This window comes from Salmo trutta, chromosome 18, assembly GCF_901001165.1.
Source record: "Salmo trutta chromosome 18, fSalTru1.1, whole genome shotgun sequence".
Lineage (NCBI taxonomy): Eukaryota > Metazoa > Chordata > Actinopteri > Salmoniformes > Salmonidae > Salmo > Salmo trutta.
The window spans coordinates 30,355,190-30,376,199 of NC_042974.1; the positions used below are offsets into that span (position 1 = coordinate 30,355,190).

At 43.5% G+C, this 21,010-nt stretch overlaps 1 protein-coding gene and 1 long non-coding RNA gene across 5 annotated transcripts in view; both read left to right on the forward strand.

Annotated features, from left to right (window-relative positions):
• The first annotated feature begins 309 nt into the window (after positions 1 to 309).
• On the forward strand, positions 310 to 3,821 carry LOC115153173 (uncharacterized). The gene is made up of 2 exons (XR_003867651.1): positions 310 to 2,423; positions 2,591 to 3,821. It is a non-coding gene; the product is annotated as an uncharacterized LOC115153173 (long non-coding RNA).
• A 1,919-nt stretch (positions 3,822 to 5,740) lies between these two features.
• The window catches only part of LOC115153174 (latent-transforming growth factor beta-binding protein 1), a 121,168-nt gene continuing 105,898 nt past the window's right edge, over positions 5,741 to 21,010 (forward strand). For 3 of the 4 annotated variants that reach the window (XM_029698309.1, XM_029698311.1, XM_029698312.1), the window contains exons 1-3: positions 5,742 to 6,453; positions 7,794 to 7,864; positions 17,353 to 17,629. In XM_029698309.1, coding sequence (XP_029554169.1) covers positions 6,101 to 6,453; positions 7,794 to 7,864; positions 17,353 to 17,629 — 701 coding nt within the window. In that variant the 5' untranslated portion in view covers positions 5,742 to 6,100. Of the gene's footprint in view, positions 6,454 to 7,793; positions 7,865 to 17,352; positions 17,630 to 21,010 lie in introns of all 4 variants that reach the window. The other variant, XM_029698310.1, reaches the window with a different exon arrangement.

Consider the following 21,010-nt stretch of genomic DNA (forward strand, 5'->3'; position numbering starts at 1 on the left):
GTGGCTGGTTGATTTAGATTTTTTTAATCTACCTGCCACAGTGGCTGGTGGACCAAAAAGTGTTATTTCCCACCCTGATCATATCCTTAGTGTGAGTTGTGACCCAAAGACCCTTAGCACTGGCATGTTATTTGTCATTCCACTCGTCTTTCCACTGCCATTTCCCCCCTCCCATAGGCCAGTCATGCCACAGCGATGACTTCTGTTAATTATTTTATTCATTAAATGTGTTTACTTTGTATTCATTATAAACCAGATGGCTTGATGTGGCTAGCAGCTTCGTCAGGCTTTATGGTATGTGACAATATATATATATATTTTTTTTAAATGGTAGGCCACAGCATTCTATGTGTTGGAGGGATAATTGTTTTTAATGGATTTTCTTGTGTGTGTCTGTTTGTGTGGCAGGCGTTGCATTTCCTGTCCAAGGCCGTGAGGTCCAGGCCAGAGGCTGGGAGGAAGACACTGGGACCTTCAAGGAGGTTATATAAAGAGAGCCATAGATCTGGCCAACGGTGAGTGTTGCACTCCCTACCCCTATACATACACACACCTCATCCCCCCCACACACACGTTTCTTCGACACACACGGAACACTCATCACGCTTAATGTCACGTCTCCTACAGGTCTTTGCGTCAAGCCGCGCGGGGAGGAGATATGATCGATGGCAGCCACGAGAAGAGTAAAAAGAAGACGAACAAATCCGTCTTACCCCACTGCCCTCTGCGAAACGCAATCGCGATCCAAACAATTACTCTGCGAGTTAGTGTGGAGGCAAGGGGGTTGGGAGATGGAGACAGCAGGAAGGATGGAGGAGAGTGTCCTATAGAAGAACTTCAATAAAGTTGTTAATCTCAAAAATCCCCAGGTTTTTCATTACAGCCGGATGCTGTTTTGAATTAAACATCAGAGGGAGTCAGGGCACCGGGACAACACGGGAGGAATAGCAATGTGCATTCTCCAACACATCTCTGGGGTTGATGCTGTCGCTAGGGCTCATCTTCACTCAGGTCACACACCTTGTCCCTCACACACACACATACCTTACACCCCACACATACACTTCATTCCTCACGCACACCATTACACACACACACACACACACACACACAGGTTGTGGTGTGAATCCCAAAACCCTCCCATATGCTGCCCCTGTGTCCTTCAGAAAAGCACAAAGCTATATAAAGAGATACAGGTTGTGGTAGAGTGACCCCCTCTACCACAGCCCCCTCACTCAACTCAGCTTTGTAACCTCTATGATGGGCCTGGACACTTCATCCACAGAGCTGAGAGGGATGCGAAAAAATAAAGTGATGAGAACGAGGAGGAGGGTAGAGCAGAAGAGGTCTTCATCCATAAATCATGCTGTTTTGACCTTTCGCGCTGTCGCGGCTGAAGAAGACCATACAGGGAAAAGGTGTAGCTCAGATAGAGTAGAAGAGACCACCGCTTGTTTTCCCTTCCTCATGTGCAAGAAGAAGATAAAAGGTGTTGGGAAAACACCATGACAAAAGACTGGCGATGGGGAAATAGCCTATCAATATCCTCACCGGTCTCAGGAACATGGCTTTGTGTTGGTATGTTTTTCAAAGCAGCACAGAATAACAGATTCTTCTGAGCTTTATTCATCATTTTGTGTGGATCATAGCTACCATAGATAAGGTGTTTGTTGAAATTGGTACAATTCTACAAAAGAATGAATGGTGTTTCATCACGCTGAATGAATATTCACTATGATGTCCTCTGAAAAATGAAGTCGAGGCGTTACAGAGGACATTTTGATCACGTTATCTCGGACAGTGATCACAGGAGTGATTAAACAGGCATTGTGGAAAAAGGTCTTGGTCTAATGATTTATTTGCGAGCTGCCAGGCCTGTCACGGCGGGGGTGAACGGTGAAGTGTCTTTCTGCGTAACGAGATGAGACCCACTGAATGGAGTCACTGACTGCAGGCCTGAGAAATCACCTTGAGGGAGGTGGAGCCCTCATTAACCAGTCCCAGGAGAAATGACTCCTCTCCTCAACCTTTCCCCACATGTGCAGTATAACCCACAGTCCTGTGTCTATATGGGACCTGTTAGTCATGCATAGGTCCATGGTGCCACAGTGTCTCACCAGGGCAGGCAGGGCCATGGCCCCTGGACCCCGAACCAGAAACCCCTGATCTCTCCCCTCCTGACCCCTCCATGGTACCCCATGCATGATGGTTGGTTGTCTCTCCCTCTAGCAATCACTCATTTTGATACAGAACTTACGTGCTTTGTCTTTTAATCACAAATATTTACGTGCTAATAGGTATTTTCGGTCTCTATTTCTCACATGTATGTGTTCACAGTGACCCTCAGCTGTAGAATAAAGAAGAGTAACCCCCAGGAGTCATTGCAGATGTTGTCCTCCATTCATCTCGCCAGCAAAGAGAAGGTACACTACAAAATACTTGGCTTTCATGCCAGCACCCCACCACATCACACAGATGTATCGGACTGCTCACATCAAGTCATTATTACATCACTGGCCTTGCATTGTTTTTTTGCGATAACTTCTAACCAAATGTAGCAATTGTATTTCTTGAAACCGTTTCTCCTCAGCGACTGCACGCAGATGTCGCAACTGGCGAGATCCATGGCGACCTGAGTGATGATGTCAAAGAGCTTGAGCAACTTATCACGGAGCTGCAGGGGCAAAGTGGTTCGCTGCGCACAGAATCAGCATGAATGCCTCGCTATAGACACACCTCTAAGGACTCTAAAGACCTCCTACAGCAAACTTGTCCCAGAGCAGACATGGCTACAAGGGACACTGTCAGGGGACCTGCACCCATCACCCTCTTCCTTGCCAAGGGGACTTTACATGCTTTTACAGTTCATGTGACAGTAAAAAAAAAGAATAACTTAACTGGATACATTTGTATGTACAAAGTGTCATTTTGTATAGTTCCCCCTTGAGGTTTGTGCTATTTGTTGTATAAAGCATGGTTGAGGAATTGCTAGCTCAATCATGTTATGAACTCTACGGAATCTAAATAAATCACAACATTTCTACAATCATATATTGCACAAAGATGAAGCTTTATGATCATACAACCACGCTTGCCTTATTGTTAGTATGTACTAGTCATAACCCACTCCCCCCCCCCAAAGCCGGACTCCCCCAGGCGCAGTGAGGGCTTTGCAGATGAGAAATGTAAGCATGTGGGCCAAATATAAGAGCGGTGCAGAGACGCACAACAGGAGAGTGTGGACACACTCATCACCAGGGAAGCAGTGGGCCATGAAAGTGTCATCCCACCTGGCCTCGCTCACACAGAACAGACACCATGGAAGAAGAACAGACTCTGCACAGCTAACTCATCATCATGCTCGGGGCTACAGACAGAGATCCTACTATCTTCTCCTCATGGGGTTTCTCTCCGAAAGGAAAATGACCTTGACATTGCCTTTGTTTTATCATACTTATTGTTTTATTGCTATCGTACAGGTTTTTTCTTTGCCTATGCCTCTTTGTCAAGGACTGTCTCTGCCTTGCTTTGAAGTAAAGGCCCACAGTGTGGGGGACTGATAAAGGAGAAAATTACTTTTATACGAGTAGATATGTACATGTGTTATGTCACAGCTGTAGTCCTCTTTCATGAATGTTATTCGTTTTTTACCGATGTGGTGATACTTTCCGGATTGGGAAGGAAGTGTGCATCACCCTTAATGTATACATTCCATCTTTTCCACAGTTTCTGATCAGTTTTTGCATACCAAACCACTTGATCAGAACCAGATTTCTGGCCCAAAATGTCAGTCATTTAATAAAAATGTGAAATAATGGTCATTAGGAGTGTGTTGTCATTATTTACTATGATAGACCATTACATCATATATCTAGCAGACACAGGGAAAATATAGTCATAAATATTCATGACAAACATCATTACACTGATTTGCTGCCATGACATATGTTTGGAGAGGCCTCCCTTTGAAGCAGGGAAACAAAATGCTTGTTCAGCCTCAGCCTCCTGTTTCTTTTCAACATTCCTGGTGTTTCCCAGTGACAACCTGACAACATCCTCATAAAGTTCCAACAGCAGCTGAAGTTGAGGTCATTGCCAATGAGGAACACCAAAATGACATCACCTTTCATGTTATTCATTGAGTGGTGTGAATTAACAGTAAGGAACTGATCGTCACTATGAGCAGTATTTGGTCAGGAAGACCTAGGGCGAGGACTTGATTACAAAAGGTTTATCAGAACCTTTTTCAGAAGAATAACATTCTTTATAGAAAATGTGTGACCTGAAAGCTCACTGGAACAAAGACCCCAACATTCACATTTTACATACGACTTGTGCATGTCCATGTTGGTACCTTCCCACAGTCTTACTCTGACTTCAATATTTTCCAGAAGGATCTTACACATTCGGAGTGACTTAAATACAGTAAGTAGTGAGTGCATATATTCATTTCTGACTCTTCCGTCCTTGATCATCCTGGATGACTGTTTCCTGGTCAGATGTGATCTCCTGGCACATGAGGCTGACCCAGATGTAATCCGTGACTGGAGGATTGCATTTCTGCCCAGTTTTTTCAAATTGCATCATTGGTGATTAGCATGTGCCCTGCCCTGTCTTTCGCCACATATCTGTCCCCTTCTCCCATGATGCTGCTCCACAGACACTGAGCTCTGGTTACCATCACCCCTTGTGTTTCAAATTCAGAGCAACGTTTCGCGACCGTCCCCTCACATTCTGGAGGGAAGAGTCTTGTGGCCTTTTTTAAATCTATAAATAAGTGTATGACACCACTGTATCAAATATCCACCCACTTAAAACTTCAATGGGGGACATGGAGGTTTTAAGAAAACAATTAAATACCACTCAGAGAGCCAACGTCAGACGTAATTCTACTTTGTATGTTTTCCAAAGCACACACAATGACTTCATGGGGCTTATGTTGATCTGGGTGGAGGTCCTCAAAACCACTGTATGCGCTATAGTACGTCTTCAATGAACTCACTCCTGTACTGGAATATCCCCTGCAGTCTTCAATGGAATAATGAGTCACTGCTGAACAATTTACCAAGGGTCGCTGGTAATTCTGCAGTGTAGGAGGACAGTAACTAGGGATAAGCATTAAAAAATTAGACCCGCAACAGGAATGGCCCGCTGCGCAACTGTGGTCAACTCGTGGGTTGTTGGATGAAAATGGTGCGCACATGGCTTTATCAATTACTTGACTATAGTTTATGACGCATGTCGCATGGTAGTTCCTATCTGATTTATGCGGGAGTGTATGGGACCGAAGTAACAATGATATAAAGCACTTTGACAGCGTGTACTTTAAATCAATATTTGTTATTTATAAATGAGTTAAGACATTTGACACATGATTAGTATTCCAAAGTACTACACGTGGCTTATTGGTTGTTTATTATTTTATAACGTGTCATTCTTATAAGCGTGTATTTATGCTCTTATCACTCATGAAGTTGCTGGACAACAAGGTTTATGCCTTCTGTCACTTTGATGAGCTCCTGCCGACAGCACAGTTTATGCATCTTCAGGAATAGATTTTCTTTAGGTCTTTAGCGATTATAGAAACACTACGCACTCCAAACATTTATTTTAGGGTTCAGCCCCACAAGTTTGTTCCAATGCGCGTCCCACTCCTGACGTCATGTCTGCCGGAGATTGGCTGTTCAGTTCTGACACTAACTCCTGCCCTTACACAGTGAAACTTTTTAAAGAGTTTTCAATCGCATCTGCAGGGTAAAGTATTGCACAAACGTAGCCATAGCAGCCGTAACATCTGCTGCCCAGCTCCCCCCTACCCTGCGCAGAGATAAAACAGTGCTTTATTCCGTTTTAGACCCATATTCAGGTTTTTACATGCCCTATTTTATTTTAAACTTAAAAAAAATTAAGCCTACGTTTTAGTTCTTGTTTTTAATTCGGGTTGAAAGGCGAAGCATAGACAAATATACTCAGGGATATAACTGTTTTACTTGCTATAAAGTTACAGAAGTTTTTATTTTCCAGATACGGACCTTCTTCAAGGAATTTATTATAAAGTTTCCAAAAAAGTATATTGTCTTTACGCGGATACGGAGTGGATATGGCTTGGATCGGATGGGACCTATTATTTTCTATAGGTTTATTCATTTCACCGGCATTTGTCTCCACGGATCAGAGTGGCTTTAGGAGATACTACGTGTTGCAGCCAGGACCGAGCGGGACGGACAGAGTACATGTGAGTTCCATCTCTTCGCGCTCCGGTGCCACGGGACAGCCCCATGCCTACAATGTGGAGCTCTCGGCCAGTTACAGTGGACAGGTCCGAACCCGTAGGATGGGTAACCAAGCGAACCCGATCCCGCTTCGCCAGGACACACAGTTTACGCAGCATCAGCAAGTCATTCGGCGCACCAGCCACAACGTTCAACAGAGTCACCAAATGAAAATGTCAGGGTAAGAACCTGCGGGTCTCTGAAAAATAGTTGATGTTACAGAACAGTGAATTACTATTGGCTACGTATCCTCTTGGATGGCAAGGTGGTCTGTTATAAAATATATAATGTTGTTGGGTCAACTTACTGTATAGTAGCCTACCGTATAGGCATGCCTGGCACCTGGTAAAGGAACTTGCTATAAGACTGGCCTACAACATTCACTGTCATCATCAACATGATCATACAGCATGGTCTTAGGGTTGTTAAATATACACCGAGTGTACAAAAACATTAGGAACACCTTTCTAATATTGAGTTGCACCCCCATTTGCTCTCAGAAAGGCTTCAATGCGTCAGGACATGGACTCTACAAGGTGTCGAAAGCGTTCCACAGGGATGCTGGCCCATGTTGACTCCAATGCTTCCCACAGTTGTGTCAAGTTGGCTGGATGTTCTTTTGGTGGTGGACCATTCTGGATACACATGAGAAACTGTTAAGTATGGAAAAATCAGCTGTATTGCCGTTCTTTATTACCACACCCCATTCAAAGGCACTTCAATATTTTGTCTTGCCCATTTACCCTCTGAATGGCACACATACACGATCCATGTCTCAGTTATCTCAAGGCTTAAAAATCCTTCTTTAACATTTCTCCTCCCCTTCATCTACACTGATTGAAGTGGATTTAACAGGTGACATCAATAAGGGATCATAGCTTTCACCTGGATTCAATTGATGTCATGAGCAGGTGTTCCTAATGTTTTGTACACTCACTGTGCATTATTAAATAAATAGTCTGTAACTTACAATACATTCGATATTCAATTTGATTCAGGTAGCTATTTGATCATATTTCTGACAAATTAAAACAACATACAATACTGTACTTGTTTCAGACATTTAGCCCAATGAATGTAATGTGTCAATAATGAACTTTGTTCAAAACTTTCAAGTTGACACAAAATACATGTCTTAACATCCACTCAGTAAGTAGAGACAGAAACTAAAACAGCCAATTTAAAGTACTATCCTCAAAGGAAACTAAATAATAAAACAAAATGGCCCATATCCTGTTGTGTTCAGGAGCATGACCTCAATTTGCAGGGTCCTAGTTGCAGCACTCTCAGATGTATGATTAGTGGGGACATTCCCACACTCTCAGCAGGGGCCACCGGGCTAGGGGTGGCCAGCTTTACCTCCAATGAAAGGAGGCCCCTAATACCAGATCTTTCCCAGGCTTGGTGGCACAGGTGGGTCACTAGAACCACCAGTGTGTGAGTTTTAGCCAGTATGAGTTGGTCTTGTGTGTGTGACAGTGCTCTCTCTTTCTCTCTGTGTGTCTCTGGGTGTTGTTGCAGGGTGAATGTCTGTGGAGGGCAGTGCTGTCATGGATGGAGTAAGGCCTCTGGATCGCAGCGGTGCACAAAGCGTGAGTATACACTACACTACATTACCACAGCCGAGCCACCGCTGCCAAATCGTTGCAGTTGTTCAAAATGTTTTTCCAAATTATTGACAACAGTCTTGGATTCACTGTACACTCTTAGAAGAAAAGGTACTATTTAGAACCTGAAAGGGGTCTTCGGCTGTCCCCATAGGAGAACCCTTTGAAGAACCTTTGTTGGTCCCAGGTAGAACCCTTTTGGTTCCATGTTGAACCCTTTCCACAACAGGCTTCTACATGGAACCCAAAATGGTTCTACCTGGAACCAAAAAGGGTTTTACTTGGAACCAAGAATAGATCTCCTATGAGGACAGCCGAGGGAACCCTATTGGAACCTTTTTTTCTAAGGGTGTACTTGGCACCTCAAACGTCTTCCTTTGGAAAATGTACACATCGTCTTTGCTCGTGTTGTTCATCAGGCAGCACATGTGCCAGAACCCCAGCATCATACCATATATAATCCATCCAGTATACCCCCTCCCCTACTCTACTTGGAAACTCACCCAAGCATACATACGTATATGTTTTGAAGGCGCCTTTAGCTGATTTGTAGTGCCAGATTGGAGAACAGCACCTTTCTATGTTGCTCTTTATAAGTACCTGGCATTGCTGGCAGTGGCTCTACCCACCTGGGAACAATGACGGGACTGTCAGTGTGTTATGGCCCGTGTTGCAGAGTCATGAAGACACTGTTATTGCGTAGGACTGGGCGTGCAGGGCCGGCCGAAAGAGAAACAGGTTTAGAGTGTATTATACCTCTTGGCTCGGCCCCACCAGTGGGATCTCTTTCTTATTCGACCGTAAGGCCTTGCCAGCTGGTTATATAAGAGACAGACGGCTTTCTCCGCGCCGAGTCTGGTGGACCTCCCGGGGAAACCAGGGTTACGTTTTAGTCTAGGACCCCTGGTTCATACGTTTAATAGGCTGCCTGTTCTGCTCTACTCTGCTCTGGTCTACTCACACTTAAGACTGGACTGCACTTAGTACAGGGACTCTTTGTCGCTGCCTTGCTGCCAGTGGTATGTGTGTAAGTCTGTGTTGGTGTTTGTTTGGGTGTATGTGTATATATATGGTGCCTTCAGAAAGTATTCATACCCCTTGATTTATTCTACACTTTGTTGTGTTACAGCCTGAATTCAAAATGGATTAAATATTTATTTTTTCTTACTCATCTACTTAATGAGAAAGTGAAAACATGTTTTTAGAAATGTATGTAAAAATATTGAAAATTAAATAGATAAATATCTAATTTGCATAAGTATTCACATCCCTGAGTCAATACCTTGTAAAAGCACCTTTGGCAGCGATTATAGCTGTGAGTCTTTCTGGGTAAGTCTCTCAGAGATTTTCACATCTGTATTATGCAACATTTGCCCATTATTCTTTTCCAAAAATGTAGAGCTCTGTCAAATTGGTTGTTGATCATTGCTCGACAACCATTTTCAGGTCTTGCCATAGATGTTCAAGTAGATTTAAGCCAAAACTGTAACTTTGCCACTCAATAACATTCACTGTCTTCGTGATTTGGCCTTGTGTTTTATGATATTGTCCTGCTGAAAGGTGAATTCATCTCCCAGTGTCTGGTGGAAAACAGAATGAACCAGTGGTTAGTTCCTTTCCGTTTCAATTTTATCCTGAAAAACTTTGCAGTCCGTAACAATTATAAACATACCCATCTAAGTGACTGGGTGTATTGATACACCATACAAAGTGTAATTAATAACTTCACCCCGCTCAAAGGGACATTCAATGTCTGCTTTTTTTTAACCTAATTACAAATAGGTGCCGTTCTTTGCGAGGCATTGGAAAACCTGCCTGGTCTTTGAGGTTGAATCTGTGTTTGAAATTCACTGCTCGACTGAGGTCCATTACAGATAATTGTATGTGTGGGGTACAGAAATGAGGTAGTCATTCAAAAATCATGTTAAACACTATTATTGCACAGAGTGAGTCCATGCAACTTATTATGTGACTTGTTAAGCACATTTTTACTCCTGAACTTATTTAGACTTGCCATAACAAGGGGTTTGAATACTTATTGACTCAAGACATTTCAGCTTTTAACTTTTTATTCATTTGTAAACATTTTGAAAAACCTAATTCCACTTTGACATTATGGGGTATTGTGTGTAGGCCAGTGAAAATAAATCAAAATTTAATCAATTTTAAATTCAGACTGTAACATAACAAAATGTGGAAAAAGTAAAGGTTGTGAATACTTTCTGAAGGCAGTGCATGAGTACGTGTTTATCGTTCAGTGTTTAGTTGTTCATGCGTCATTAACGGTGCAGTGCTGGCTCGTTGATAACATGCACTGATTTTTTTGTGGGACCTTTTTTTTTTTAACTCATTGGAATTCCCACTACTCCTGTCCAGTGTCCAATATCGTAGCTGTTCTCATTGGCAGATGTTAGGTGGAGAAGTGGGGGCAGGCATGCAACGCACCATGAGGGAATGCTTCTGTTTACATGGGCATGGGGAACGCTGTGCAAGGCCTCTGGAAAATAACCAATAGTGGACATTCCTTCAGTACCCATGGTTTTGATTGGTCTTTTTGATGTCAGGATCAGAGCCCAGTACTTCCTTCTGTAGCCAGATGCTGGAATCAGGGGGTGGACAGGATGGAGTAATGCTGCGTTTAGACGGCATAGCGGGACAAGGAAACAAGAAAGAGCGTGACGGCAAACGCAAACCAGCACAACGGTATGTATGCGTTGAACCGTGTAAATCAACATCCGGTAGAAAACAAGGCTACCGCAGACGGCAAAAGTGAAAATATTTGATCTCTGCCGGCATGGCCTGTCTACTGTGGCGGCTGACGGCATTCACCACCAGCCTCAACGGCATTTACCGCTGTGCTCTCATTGAAAACAATGACATCCGGTTTGCCGTCTAACTTGTACCATCTAAACGCAACATAAAGATGAAATGTTACAGAGCGTTTCAATGACTGCTTTAGAAAAACCTCCAAAGATCTTTGTGTCACTAGATTTATTTTACTGTACAGTTTCTCTTTCTGGATAAATGTCTGTATGTTCTTGAAATCTTTTTTATTTTCTAAGCTCAACCTCAGATCATCTGGTGTTCAGCACTCATTTGATTATGATGTTCCACTGGCTGTGATATTAATATTTACAGTAGTATAGCACAGGGAGGCACTGTGAGAGGTTTTCTCTGTGATTACCATTAATCCATAGCATGAATTGCTTTAGACCACCCTACTAAATATGATGAATAATGAAACTATGATTGATAAATGACTATAACAGACCAACGCATATACTTGGCTTCCCCCCTTATTTCTTTATTTTTATTCTGCTTGTTTTTTCCTATATGAAAAAATCTGATAGTCAGTCACATGTTTTATGGGTAGATTTCCATATTCCTATATATCTTTTGCTCAATTAGTTTTTCAGGATCTTTACTTTTCTCCACCTACCTTGTCATGGAAGATGGACTAGGTTGTAAATCCACCCGTTAAATGTTAATTGGAATTTGATTTACAGGACACCCCAGCCCACTACCCTCACCGAAAATGCCAACAAAAGGGTTTCTTAATAGAAATTAATTTTGTTTGTTCTGACAATTCCTTACACATGGCTTGCTAGCACCCTGCATGAAGTGTTCTTTCAGGTTGTCACTCACGCCAGCAACCCCCAACCTCCCACCAAGGCAAGCTTTGACATTTTCCAGATAGCAAGTAGAAACTGTGAATATCTTACAACACTTTACCACTGGAATATTTAATCCAGGATATTGTCCAGAGTGAGAGTAGCTCATTCTAACACATTCCTTAAACAGTGACAGAGATGGAGAAAGCTGAAAACCTGGCCTATTTATTACATGGCAAATGGACCAAGCATGTTTAATCATAAAGCTGTTATTGGCATTCCTTATTAGATGACATCATGTTGTAACCACAACACTAATGTTGAAAATATGTTATAAATGTTTTGTGCCTTAGAATATTATTATTATAATTGTTTTTGTCTTAATGGCATCCAGACAGTTCCAGTCATGTGATGCAGATACTAAAAACTCCTCTCTGTCCTCTTAATGGACTGTAGTCTAATAGAGATTGAGCAAACATCCCAAGGATTTATTCAGTCTATTCCAGACGCAGAGCAGGTAGTCTAACGACATATGATTATTGAATTGCAGAGCAGAATAGCACTCTGCTGTCTTTTCTGCTAGATTCAAGACTATCCGCAAGAGAAGATGGCTTTAGTAATAATAGGCCTATAATATATAAATGCATGTCACTTAGCAGTCACTTTAATACAAAAGTGACTTACAGTACAGTGAGTGCATTCATTTTTAGAGTGTATAGGCCTATGTGATCCCAGTGGGAATTCAATCCAAGACCTTGGAGTTGCCAGCTCTACGCTCTTACCAACACTTAGCTGTGTATTAACACTCTGGAGCAGTCATTTCCTGTTCCTGTTCTACCTGTAGAACTCCAATGTTCCTCTTTATTAATATTCCAGAAGTTCAATTCAAGAGAAAGAAAATAAAAAGAGGTGTAGAAATGAAAGATGTAGTGATTAGTTTCACTTTTGTTTGCCTGAGAGAGACATGTGTTAGATGGTCTTTGAGATCCCTTTGGCCTTAGGCAGCAGCACCTCCACCAGGCTCAATTCCTCCTCTTCCACTGGAGTCTGGCATGGCTATTCACAATGTGGAGCCGCATAATCGTACGCTTTGAAAAGCTGCCCAGCCCATTTCTCCCTTAACCGAGTGCAACCCAAAAGTAGGCAGACCAGGCCAGACAAAACAGAACAAGAAAATATTTCACTTCGGCGTAGCTGCACAGCACAGCGAAGGAGCCGTCTTCATTTTTCATGAAGGATTGCTCAAGAAGAGGCCGCTTGAAACTCCCCCAAAATTAAGAGAATGTGACAGGTTCAACCATTTTATATATTTAAGCTCTCTTGTGCCGTTGCCTTGCGCGTCCCTAAAAAAACAGCACAGAGTGTTGAAAGCAAATGAGGCAGCCAGATACTATAGTGAGGTGGATAGGATGGACTCGCAAAAATGTCTTTGTGCTCTTGGCCCTCATCGTTATTTGAGGATAATTTAAACAGGCTTTAGCGCTACTGGGCTAGTCCAACCTATAGGAAAAATATAAGGACCATAGCCTATTGGAAGAGGCAAAAGACCTCTTTCGAAGATTAACAAGGAAGAGCTAAAAATGATACTGTAAACTTTTCCTTTACAGTATTAAGATTCTCCTGTAATCCAGGTAATTCCACCATTATATCTTTATGTCTTCGTCTCTCAGTTGCCTTACCAGGACTCCCCTTTGCAGACCTCATATCAAGGCTTTATATTCCTGATTACTTGACGTTTTCTTTGTAGATTTCTTTGGTTACTCAGGGCCGTCAGGTACACTATATATACAGAAGTATGTGGACACCCCTTCAAATGAGTGGATTCGGCTGTTTCAGCCACACCCGTTGCTGACAGGTCAATAAAATAGAGCACACCGCCATGCAATCTCCATAGACAATCATTGGAAGTAGATTGGCCTTACTGAATAGAGCTCAGTGGCTTTCAACATGGCACCGTCATAGGAGCTGCCCTGGTTAACTGTAAGTGCTGTTATTAGGAAGTGGAAACATTTAGGAGGAACAACGGCGCAGCTGCAAAGTGGTAGGCCATACAAACTTACAGAACGGGACCGCAGAGTGCTGAAGCACGTAGCCAAGCAGTCGCACACAAGCCTAAGATCACCATGTGCAATGCCAAGCGTTGGTTGGAGTGCTGTAAATCTCGTCGCCATTTGACTCTGAAGCAGTGGAAACGCGTTCTCTGGAGTGATGAATCACGCTTCAACACCTGGCAGTCTGACGGACGAATTTGGGTTTGGCAGATGCCAGGAGAACTCTACCTGCCAGAATGCATAGTGCCAACTGTAAAATTTGGTGGAGGAGGAATAATTGTCTGGGGCTGTTTTTCAGGGTTCGGGCTAGGCCCCTTAGTTCAAGTGAAGAGAAATCTTAACTCTACAGCATACAATGACATTATAGGCAATTCTGTGCTTCCAATTTTGTGGCAACAGTTTGGGGGGGCCCTTTCTTGTTTCAGCATGACAATGCTCCCGTGCACAAAGCGAGGTCCATACAGAAATGGTTTGTCAAGATCGGTATGGAAAGACTTGACTTGCCTGCACAGAGCCCTGACCTCAACCCCTTTCAGATGAATTGGAACACTGACTGTGAGCTAGGCTTAATCGCCCAAGATCAGTGCCCGACCTCACTAATGCTGAATGGAAGCAAGTGGCTGAATGGAAGCAAATCCCCACAGCAATGTTCCAACATCTAGTGGAAAGCCTTCCCAGAAGAGTGGAGGCTGTTATAGCAGCAAAGGGTGGACAAACTCCATATTAATGCCCATGATTTTGGAATGAGATGTTCGACGAACAGGTGTCCAGATACTTTTAGTCATGTAGTGATGTGTTTAATCTCTGCATCTGTCACATCCTGACCAGTATAAGGGGTTATTTGTTATTGTAGTTTGGTCAGGACGTGGCAGGGGTGTGTTTGTTTTGTGTTGTCTGGGGTTTTGGGTAGTGTTCTATGTTTTGTATTTCTATGTTCTATTTTCTAGTTATTCTATTTCTATGTTTAGTTTATTGTTTTGACCTTCAATTGGAGGCAGCTGTTCCTCGTTGCCTCTAATTGAAGGTCCTATTTAGTAGGGGTGTTTTCTATGGGTTTTGTGGGTAGTTGTTTCTTGTTTAGCTGTGTGCCTGACAGGACTGTTTTCGTCGGTCTTTGTGTTCATTTATTTAATAAAGAAGAAAATGAGCATTCACATCCCCGCTGCATTTTGGTCCCCTCTTTCAGATGATCGTGACAGCTTATCCTCTACGCATGCATACCATACATTTTTTCTGAGATCACAGCCGCCTGCCAAGACCAGGCGAGCACGACTTGGACAGGTTTTTTTCCAAGTCAGAGAGCTAAAGGGAGGGAATTCAAAAGAGATGGAGGAGAAGAGGAGGCTAATTCTTATCAGGGAAATTGGTTCATCTGTCCATTCTTAGACAATGGAAATAAGTGACAAGATAGATGGCGAAAACAGAGCAGTTTTCATCCCAGCCCAGCACCTGGTGATTTATGATGAGTCTGCTGATTGAGGGGAACGTATCTGGCTGTTGTCATTGTGCAGCGCCCATTCGGATTCCCTGGATCTGGAGCAGCAGTTAAGTGGGGTGAGGACTAAGTATGGGCACAATACCATAGCAACAGGAATGTCTTAATTGACTTGGCTCTCCACCTGCTTTAGTGAACCATAATGTCAGACAGTTGGCTGAAAGTTTACAATGCTGTCTTGTGTCAACTCCAGCAATAAACACAATGAGGAATTATCATTTATACAAATGGCCATTGAGGCCCAGACTGCTTGAGTCAGCATTGTAGCCACCGGTGCTCTGTCTCTATCCTACATATTGTACAGGAGGTGGGCAGAAAGACAGTTTATGAGCGAGGACAAAGACATATTTTCTTTCTTGTAAAAAAAACAGTATTCACACAACTGCAGCACCATTTCAGATCCAATTTAACTTTGCGGTAGAGAAATAAATCAAGAAATATACAATTTAGGTCATCTGCTGCCCTGGGAATCAGTGAGACTTTAGGGATCGGTGTGGAAAGGATGTAGGATGGGGGTTGTTCAACTAATGGGACATCCCGTAACATCTGCACTGGATCATCGGCATGGAGCATTATTTCCTGAGAAAGGTAGTATGGGTTGTATATCCACTAGTATAAGCATATGATGTTGCACCTTGATTTCCACAGGTGCTTAATGTAGGCACACACACAAATACATGTTTGTATTCCACGACAGATCCTTGCAGACTCCGGCAACACTCCCTATGAGTCAACCAAGGTGTCGTTTATCAAAGTGGGACGTCACTTATTTTCCCTCCCCAGCTAACGCTTAATTCGCCGTGCCCTTGTCACAGAACAGCTCTCTTGTGTGGCCCTATTCACAAACCGACGGTAGCCTTACTCAGGTCCAGCGGCGGAAAAAATAAAGCCATTTACTCTATTCAGAAAAGAAAGCAAAAAAACCAAAACGTCCCAGAGTGGAAAATTATAGTGTGGGGTATGTATAAACCAAAACATAACTTAACAGGAGTGATGTAATCTGTGATGTAATCGCCCCCTGATGCTTCTAAGGAGGTCTCTTGTTGCACAGCGTTTATTAGGTCTCATGTGTCTAAATAGCTCAGTGGGGTATAAAAAGCTTTGAGCCAGTGGCGAGTCATTAGTAGATGCCTGGTGAGAGTGACGGGGATTTGTATTTGTTTTCATGTCCTTGGGCGATGCATGACTTGCTTTTTGATGCAGTTTGCTCTCTCTCTCTCATTAATCACTTTGACAAATCAAAAGGAACTAGTGATGGTAATGAGGAGTGTGGTGGAGGAGCCCCCCTCAGGTTGCCTGTGGGGCTGGCCAGAGACATTTGTTCTCACACTTCACACACACACACCACCTCTGGAATGATGGCTCCATTGAAAGCAAAAAAGTGGGTTTGATTTGATTATCTACAATGTGTGTGTGTGGGTGTGGGTGTGGGTGCGTGCACGCGCATTGGAGTGTGTAAGCTTTGGCCACTGTGGCCTCGAGGCAGGCTTTGTAGTTGAAAAATGACAGTCCCAGTCCTGTGCCTTTTTTATAGAAGGGAGCACAGTGTAATTACAGGCTACCTTCCAGCCTCCTGTAACAACTCAAACACAAACACACACACACACACACACACACACACACACACACACACACACACACACACACACACACACACAGTCCCTCTCTCTGATGCCCCAACCCACTGCACATATGTCATTGTGCCGGGGACTCCAGTAATTGATTACCGAGCCTCAGCTTGTGTAAAGCACTGTCAAACTCTCAGCTTTGGGAGGGTACATTCACCGTGTGGGGAACTGTGGAGGTGGGATTTACTTTGGCTGCTAATACTAATAATGAGAGAGAGACACGGGAACAGCTTTTTCCGACTATGATTGTTAGGGATTTAGATTCTGCCACAGGGTTTTCTATCCCTGTCCCTCTGCCTTTTCCACGGCAAAAAGCTTATTATGAGTGCTAAGTACTGTAGAGATGAATTTGTTAAGCAGGAAAAACAGCGACTCCGTGTTTGGTAATGCATTATTAATTCATGATACTTTTGTCCTAAATCGTACATTACTTCTGGTTTGAGTAATGACTCTATGGCACCTAAATGAACCCCCACTACCTGAGTTTCCTCTGTAAACGTCTGAAAATATCTCCCTGACACAACGTCATACAGCTGGCATTTAACATGGTATATTATGTCTGCCTCTGGAGTTTCTATATGTTGTGTGAGTGTGTATGTATGCATGTGTGTGTGTGAGTGAGTATGTACACGTTGCTATCTCACTCACTCTCTCTTTCTCCCCCCCCCCACTATGTTTTGTGCTGCAGCCAACTGTCTGCCCCAGTGCCAGAATGGAGGAATGTGTCTGAGGCCCCAGCTCTGTGTCTGCAAGCCGGGCTCCAAGGGCAAGGCATGTGAACAGAACACCATGCCCACCTCCTCCTACCCAGCGCAGCCAGGGAACGGTCACACCAATGGACACAGCATAGTGCCCCAGCGGCCCATTCCCCAGCAGGGTTATGCCCCTGCGCCAGTCCCTGTCAGCAACATGGCCCAGATGACCCTGACCGTCAAGCAGTCCCCCCACCTGATCCGGCCCCAGCAGTGAGTATTCTCTCTACAAGTGCAGCATGTGGTTGACAACGCCCACTCCATTTACTGCAATCTATATTGAAGTTATGAGAATGCTTGGAACGGTTTGTTTAAGCCATCACTCTCTTCCAATCTGTTTTTGTTTCGCGCTCTTCACAGTTTATTAGTAGTAGAGTCGTAGGGGTGCGTACTGTCAAACAAAGGCGGAGTTGGTCTGAGGGCTCATCTGTAAATAATCATATTGGCACTGCTCGTGCCCCACACTGTGCCAGAGAGGACAGTGAGGCCCCCAGCCCACTGAACAGAAATCATGTTTCTCTGGGAGAGTTTTCACGATGTCCTTTAAACTGGACTCCCTCCTGCTGTGTTGACTGTGTTAGTGGGGTTTATCACCATCCATCAGTGTGATAGGAAGAATCACTTACACCATTTTAAGATTCTGTATTTGAAAAGATGCTAACTCCTGCTGTGGTTGGCTATTGGTTTGTTTTGCCTGTCACCACAGTCGACTGCTGGAAAATGTGCAATCATATCGGACACGGCGCAAGGCCCTCGACTTGTCAAGAGTAATCAGCGTAAAAATCTCTGTGTAAATCTCAGTTCACACTCGAATGTGGGGCAGCATGTTGATAGAAATGTCCAAAATTGCCTCACACCAGGTCCAACAAATGTTGGCACGGTTTGCCTAGTTCTGATATCGATTAATGATATTTCAAATGTTAATGAATCCATTTTGATGTGCTGTGTTTTGCGTGTGTTCACTGTAAAACATCTGAGGTTTTATGCATTGCTCAGGCGGTTTAATTGCACCCAGATCTGTGTGCTCGAATGCTGCTCTCAATTTACACTGGGGATTATTTCTCACAGGGAGCTATTCCCCCGTCACTTATATGAGTGCAGGAATATGTTATCTGATATTTCAAATGAAAACATACTCTCCAGATCTATCATTCATAACCAGATCAGTTAGATATGCAAAAGCAGCGGCAGGGCAAAATAAATAAAGGTTACATTTTATACTATTACCAACTGTATTTTTAATAAATGTGTCAAATTTCTGTTAAATTTCAAGAGATTTCAGATTACATTTTGGTATGAAACCCAGAGAGTTTGTCTAGTGTGATAAATGGATGACTGGGCCAATGGCTGGTCTCAGTGAAGCCTCTGACCCTTAAAATGACAAATGATCGGGTTGTCTAGTCAAACACATGCCCTGTGACTCCATCAAAGAGAGGGTCGTCAGGGTAGTGGAAGGGGGCTCCTTGACTGATGGGGTTTCATTGGTCAGATCCAACAGTGATGTCACTTAATGGGTTAACCTGTTTTCATCACTCTAGTTAATTTAACACCTATGCCATTATGCGGTTGTAGGTTCAGTCATTTAGGCTATGTATAAGTCCATGCTGTGCTGTGAGGAGTCTCGCCCCATGATTTTTGTCAAACACATAAATCATAGGGAAAAGTTTGATGTTACTGTAATGTCTGCAAGTATGGTTCAATCGGTATCGAGAGCCTTACGACAGAAAGCTTTGTTTAACCGTTAATCTTTGAATAGCTAAAGTAGTGGGTGAATGTGCCATTGTTATTATAAGTGTCTGACCTCAATGATTGACCTCATAGAATACCCAGACTAACCTTACAAAGACTTGGGCAAACAGGGGGCGATTTGTCTGTAGTGAGTGCTGATTTCTCAGGAAAGATCAAAGTGTGATAGAAGAGGTTTGGATTTTAAATGTTTTTATTTAACCTTTATTTAACTAGGCAAGTCAGTTAAGAACAAATTCTTATTTTAAATGACGGCCTACATTGGGTTAACTGCCTTGTTCAGGGGCAGAATGACATATTTTTACCTTGTCAGCTCGGGGATTCAATCCAGCAACCTTTTGATTACTGGCCCATCGCGCTAACCACTAGGCTACCTGCCGCCCCAAATTGTGCTTGTCTCCGGATTGGGCTCTGGCATTACTGGAGGTGATGGTCCTCATATATTTGGTGCACAGAGAGATTTAGAGCTAAGGAAAGTGTGTGTGTGTGTGTGTGTGTGTGTGTGTGTGTGTGTGTGTGTGTGTGTGTGTGTGTGTGTGTGTGTGTGTGTGTGTGTGTGTGTTCAGCGGCTGCAGTAAAGAACCTTATCCAGACAAAATAACTTTGAGTAGCACTACTGGTCATACCTGAGGGGCCAAAACAAGCCCTTCTGTGCTGTCAGAAGGAAATTCCGTGTCATTTTTGTTTTTACTTCATTTACTCAAGGGACGAAAAAAGACAGAAACAAGAGGAGTGAAGCAATTGGAAGCCGAGGCGGGCAGCACAGGTGGCTCTATAGCCTCGTTTCTTCCTAAAGTCAGCATGACACCGTTCGCCTGTCTCCTACACAGACCCACATCTACAGTAGAGCAGGAAGGTTTAAGGATATTCGCTGACATTCATACTGTCAACTGTAAGGGAAATGAGTCTCTAAATGTATGGCTCTGCTGCTGTAATGGGACCTCTATGGTGGTACTGTATGGTGTGTCCCAGGAGTAAGCCAGGCTATGGTCTAACTCCTGCCCCTGTGGTTCTGTGTCCTGACCCTTTGACAGGCCTCGGAAAACATGTCAGTGCTGGATCAAGTGATGTGTGTCTTTTTCTCCCTCTGCACTCTCTATCGTTCTGTTTTTCCCCCCTTCTCTGAGGAAACCCCAGCAGAGCCATGTGTCACCCGCCCACATCAGTTTGAAGTAACATTCCCCATTTCCAACATGAGTCGAGTCCTGTAATCATGTCTGACATGACTTATCATTTCTTACCTGTCGTACCCTTAAACTTACACTCATTTCCACCCTGTTCCTCAGAGGCAAAGCTTCTATTGACCTGTTGGGGGGTTAGGGTCAGAGTGAGGGTTGGGTGAATGAGGAACGAATTACCTCACCACTCAGCACTTGTGGAGATAGTGGCTGACTCAGAGGGAGAGGTATAGACAAGTGACACACTCTCCTTTCTCCTCCTTCTCCATTCTCTCTCGCAGTGTGAGCCACAAACTTGTTGGGAGGAGTGTGCGAATGTTTCTAGGTCCTTTTGTGTGTGTGTGTGTGTGTGTGTGTGTGTATAACTCCCCGAGCAGGAATTTCTTTGTGGTGCCAATATGTTCCTAGTTACACCCAGGAAGTTGGCAATTTCTCCTTTCTCTGGTTGTATAAAATGGGAACTGTATCCAAGCATCTGTTTTTTGAGTAGAATCCCACTGGAACCAAATGAATCACATGGGATCAGCTCCAAATTGTGCAAGGTGCTGGGTCTGGGTATTGAGTCAATCAAGGAATCAGAGAATCAACTAACCGCAACGGACCACTGACAAACGTGGATATCCTCCTCGCTCTCTCTTTTTCCTCTCCGTCTCTCTGTCTTTCTCTGTCT